The 5,443-nt window shown below is 46.7% G+C and overlaps 1 protein-coding gene across 1 annotated transcript; it reads left to right on the top strand.

The window, feature by feature from the left end:
• The first annotated feature begins 955 nt into the window (after positions 1 to 955).
• Positions 956 to 1,924, top strand: LOC103639531 (dehydration-responsive element-binding protein 2E). The gene has a single exon (XM_008662271.2). The coding sequence runs from the start codon at positions 956 to 958 to the stop codon at positions 1,922 to 1,924; it is 969 nt and encodes a 322-aa protein (XP_008660493.1).
• Positions 1,925 to 5,443: the final 3,519 nt, after the last annotated feature.

Genomic DNA, 5,443 nt, shown 5'->3' with positions numbered 1-5,443 from the left:
GATATTTAGACATAACCCGACTTAGCACAAAATCGTTTCATGTCGTGCTAGCCCAAAAAATTGACCGGAAGCATGCACAGGCCAAGTCATAGTGGTCCGGCGGGCCATTTGCTATTTTATCACTCTCAGCTGTGAGTCTCTATATTTTATCATCAAATCCACAAATTATAGACACAGGGTGACATAATAGCAGAGAGTCTACACTGATAGTGACAAAATAGCAATTTTTTTGGCTCGGCACGTCCCAATTTTTTTCTGGCTCGGCACGCCCTCTGGATTTCTCAGTACATATCCACCATGCATGCAACACTTAGCGCAGACTGCAGCCGCACTACAATTTGATCTTGTCACGGAAATAAAATTGAAGAAAAATATACACCAAATCGGAAAGAAAACCATATACTTATATACGTACTCCATCCGTTCTTTTTTTTATTTATCACTGTTTCGTTTAAAAATAAATTAGAAAACAACAAATATTCAAGAACGGATGTATTAAATAGATAGACGGACTGACGGAGCCTAAAAATAAACCGAATAAAAACTTGGTCAGAAAGAATTTTTGGACAGCAGAGCTAGGATGATTTCCTTTGTTTTGATGGCTGGTCTTGTTCGTATTGTACTGCCTAACGGTCACATGTAGCGCCTCCGCCGAGAGCTCACGCTCACAGGTCCTCCATACGCCGAGCATGCATTCCCGGCCGTGACAACATTTAAACCTAAGCCAGCGGCCATGCATATGCATGCATGATCAACCCCCGCCCGGCCGCGCCACTCTACTACTAATCCCCGCGCTTCTCGTCACACTCTCCTCTCCTGTCTCCTCCCAGTCCCACTTGGCCACTTCACTACACTGTACACTCTCCACTCCTCCAGGCCGTGTTTCGACGAAGCTAGCTAGCTCCTGCTTGCATCGGCGTTCAAAATAAACCCTCCCTCCCTCCCTCCTCATCCAATGCAGAGCTACGGCCGCAAGCGCGCGTGGAAGAAGGGCCCGACGCGGGGGAAGGGCGGCCCGCAGAACGCGGCGTGCGAGTACCGCGGCGTGCGCCAGAGGACGTGGGGCAAGTGGGTGGCCGAGATCCGAGAGCCCAACAAGCGCACCCGCCTCTGGCTCGGCTCCTTCGCCACCGCCGAGGAGGCCGCGCTCGCCTACGACGAGGCCGCGCGCAGGCTCTACGGCCCCGACGCCTTCCTCAACCTGCCGCACCTCCGCGCCTCCGCCGTATCCTCCGCCGCCGCGCACCAGAGGCTCAGGTGGCTCTCTGCCTCTGCCAGGGGCGCCGCCGCCGTCCCGGCCTACGGCCTGCTCAACCTCAACGCGCAGCACAACGTGCGCGTCATCCACCAGAGGCTGCAGGAGCTCAAGAATAACGGCTCGCCAGCCAAGCCGCCGCCGTCGCCGTCGCTGCGCGTTTCTCCTTCTGCCCCGCACAAGCAGCTCGCCCCGGCCGATCATCTCCCTGCGGTGGCCACCACGTCTCCCTGCTCCATCGTCGTCGTCACCCACGTGCACGCGGCTCCGGCCATGTCCTGCTTCCACGCCCTGGAGCAGACGGTGGCCACGGTCGCCATGAGGACGGTCGACGACGCCGAGCCGTGCGAGGGCGGCGCCTGCCCGCCCGCCGCGGACAAGCCTCAGATCGACCTCAGGGAGTTCTTGCAACAGATCGGCGTGCTCAACACCGACGACGACGGCATCACGGCTACTGCTAAAGCCGCCTTTCACGCCGCCGGTGATGCCGCCGTGTCTTGCTTCGTCAGCGGCAACGGCGACTTCGACTGGGACGTGCTGGCAGCGGACCTCAACGACATCGCGGGAGCCCACGGCGGCGCCAACGGAGGGGTTCAGATGGACGATCTGCATGAGCATGCGGTCGACCAGTTCGGGACCTGCCTGCCCATCCCTGTCTGGGACGTGTAGTAGTGCTAGTGTTATACGAGTCCATGCAATATAATAATGTTGAATATCCCGCCCATCAGCATGCTGCACGTGGCACCGCCTTTCACTAATGCCCCATCAGCACGCTTCAAATTCATGTAGTCTGAAAATCTGGCGGATGATAATGAGTTTAGCATAATGAATCTGTGATCAATTGGGCCTACTATTCTCTAGTTCTTTTAAAAAAATATGGAAGCTGCCAGCACTGGTATGTCCTTTGTCTAGAAGGACAAGCCACCCAAGTTTAGTGTCTGCGTCTAAATGATAATTATAGATATTAAATATAGTCTAGTTATTTATTTACTATCAACGGGAAAGATAGTCCTCCACCTTATTTTCATTGACCCAAGTTTAGTGGGTAGTGTTACGGAGAGGCGAGGGTTTTTTTTTGGGTGTGGATTCGTTCCGGGAAATAATATAGTCTAATTATAAAACTAATTATACAAAGAATAAAAAGCGAGACAAAACTATTAAACCTAATTAAGCCTATTAAGAAGTCTTTCTACTGCAAAGGTCTTAGATTTGGTATAACCTCTCTACCAAAAGAGTTATAGATAATGTGCTGCCAGCACTAGATTTGTCCTTTTCTAGGGGATATTTAGCATTTAAAGCAAAACTTTAAGAGAGAGCTAGCTAAATGTAACACCCTAAATCTATCTATTAAAGTTAAACTAGTTTATATTATTAATTTTCAGTAGAAAGGAAAAAATATTTATGTTTTCAAATAATGACATGGTGATATAAATAAATTGAACAATTTCTTGATTAGATAAACTTTTGTCAAGTGTTTGATGCATTCATGCCGAAACATATATTTTGTTTGATTTATATTTTAAATCCAATTCTTTGATTTAATTGTGTGAGGAAAATCTCATTTTATAAAATAATAATGCATTGTTTTAAATAGATATTTTAGAAAAACATGTATTTCGATATGTTATTAACTTTTGTTTGAGATGATTTGCAAGAATATTATTTTATTGGCTGATCTCTTTTGTAAAAACCACTTTATCTAATTATAGGAATTGTCCTAAAATAATTTAAAATAGATATTTTATTTATTTAAATTTTGTTTTTGGATTTATTATAAATTTTGGAACATATATATATTGTTTCCATGAAAAGGGAAAGAAAATTGAAAAGAAAATCAAAAAGAAATCATTTTTTACTCCGCTCGGCCTCAGCCATTGGCCGAGATGACGCAACTTCCTCTCTCATCTCTCTCTATTACATTTGCTGATGGGCCCCACATGTCAGGTCAGCCACTGTTTATCATATACTACCTTTTCAAAGTTGGGAGGTTGTTGCTCAACATATACCTCTTTTTTGATAGAGCTATTGAGGAAGACACTTCTTAAATCTATTTGGTATAGCTTAGAGCCATGATAAGTAGCATAGGCAAGTAATATACGAATTGACTGAAGCCTAGCTACGGGTGCATAGGTTTTATCAAAATCCAGACCTTCGACTTGTGAATATCCCTTGTCAACAAGTCAGGCTTCGTTCCTAGTCACCACACCATGCTCATCATGTTTGTTGCGGAATACCCACTTGGTACCTACAACATTTTGGTTATGACATGGAACTAAATGACAAACCTCATTCCTCATGAAGTTGTTGAGCTCCTCTTGCATCACCATCACCCAGTCTGGATCTTTAAGTGCATCTTCAATCCTGTAAGGCTCAATAGAAGACACAAAAGAGTAATGTCCGCTGAAATGAACAACTCGAGAGCGAGTGGTTACCCCCTTTTGAATGTCACCAAGACTGGAGATGACGGGTTGGTTTCGCTGAATTGCTTGATGGACTCTTGGGTGAGGTGGTCTTTGAGCTTGAATTTCTTGCTCTTCATCCCCCCTTGATCAATGCCATCATCTTGAGGTGGCTCATGGTATTGAATTTGATCTTCTTCTTCCTAGGCTTGTTCCTCATCTTGAGTTGGTGGATATGCTTGGACGAAGGATGAAGGTTGGTCTTGTGTTGGTGTAGGCTCCTCGGGCACTTGTGGGCAAATGTCTCTAATGTACATATTCCTTAGCACGGTGCATGGGGCCTCCTCCTCATCTAACTTGTCAATATCAACTTGCTCTACTTGAGAGCCATTAGTCTCATCAAACACAATGTCGCAAAAACTTCAACTAATCCAGTGGACTTGTTGAAGACTCTATACACCCTTGTGTTTGAGTCATAACCAAGTAAAAAACCCAAGGGGTCTACCTTTGATTTAATTGGGTATTCCGATGTCGATTATGCCGGATGTAAAATAGATAGAAAAAGCACATCAGGGACTTGTCAGTTACTGGGAAGATCCCTGGTGTCATGGGCTTCAAAGAAACAACACTCCGTAGCTCTTTCCACCGCCGAAGTTCTCCGTTTTTGGCGATTAATGCCAAAGGGGGAGAAAGTATTTAGCCCAAAGCAAAAGGACCGCACCACCATTTCAAAATTTCAAATAAGTGTTTGAAAGGGAAATAGGGTCAAACCTTTTCATATATGATTTTGGTGGTTGAATTGCCCAACACAAATAATTGGACTAACTAGTTTGCTCTAGATCATACATTCTACAGGTGCCAAAGGTTCAACACAAACCAATCAAAAGAACAAGTTAGGCTTCAAAAGAAAGGAGCAAAAAGGAAATCAAAGTGTGCCCTGGTCTGGCGCACCGGACTGTCCGGTGTGCCACCGGACAGAGTCCGGTGCACCAGGGTGAATCAGCTTAAACTCTTCACCTTCGGGTTTCCCAGGCGCAGCTCCGCTATAATTCACCGGACTGTCCGGTGTGCCACCGGACTGTCCGGTGCACCAGTGGAGCAACGGCTATCTGCACACAACGGTCGACTCTGCAAAGTGAACAGTGCAATTCAGATGTCAGAGCAGACGGTCAGAGGGGCACCGGACTGTCCGGTACCACATGAGGACAAAGCCTCCAACGGTCGACCAGCTCCAAGCCCTAACAGGAGGATGACGTGACGGCGCACCGGACACTGTCCGGTGGCGCACCGGACTGTCCAGTGCGCCCATTGCCAGCAGACTTCTCCAACGGCTACAATTTGGTTGGTGGCTATAAATACCACCCCAACCAGCCACTTCAATGTGTGGGAGCCCAAGCAACATTCCAAGTCATCTAGTTGACATACTCAAGCCCTCCCAACCACCTCTATTCATTGATCCATCATATACACAAGATTTAGACCACTACAATCCACACAAGCGCCACAAAAGAGAGAGCAAGCAAAAGAAAGTCTCTCGTGCGAGTTTAGCTCTAGTGTCTTGTGAGATTCATTGAGAGAAAGTGTGTGCTACATCTTGCATTCATTTTCGCGTGGAGTTTTGACTCCCATTGAACTTCCTCCAAAGTTTTGGAGGCTTGTAAAAGCTAGCAAGAGACACGAAAGAGTGTGGTGGTCCTTGCGGGGTCTTAAGTGATCCTTGAGAAGAAGAAGAGCTCACCGGTCTTTGGTGATCGGTGGAGAGAGGGAAAGGGTTGAAAAAGACCCGTCC

The sequence above is a fragment of the Zea mays genome, chromosome 9 (genome assembly GCF_902167145.1).
Source record: "Zea mays cultivar B73 chromosome 9, Zm-B73-REFERENCE-NAM-5.0, whole genome shotgun sequence".
In the NCBI taxonomy this organism is placed as follows: domain Eukaryota; kingdom Viridiplantae; phylum Streptophyta; class Magnoliopsida; order Poales; family Poaceae; genus Zea; species Zea mays.
This window is presented reverse-complemented; position numbering and strand designations above follow the sequence as displayed.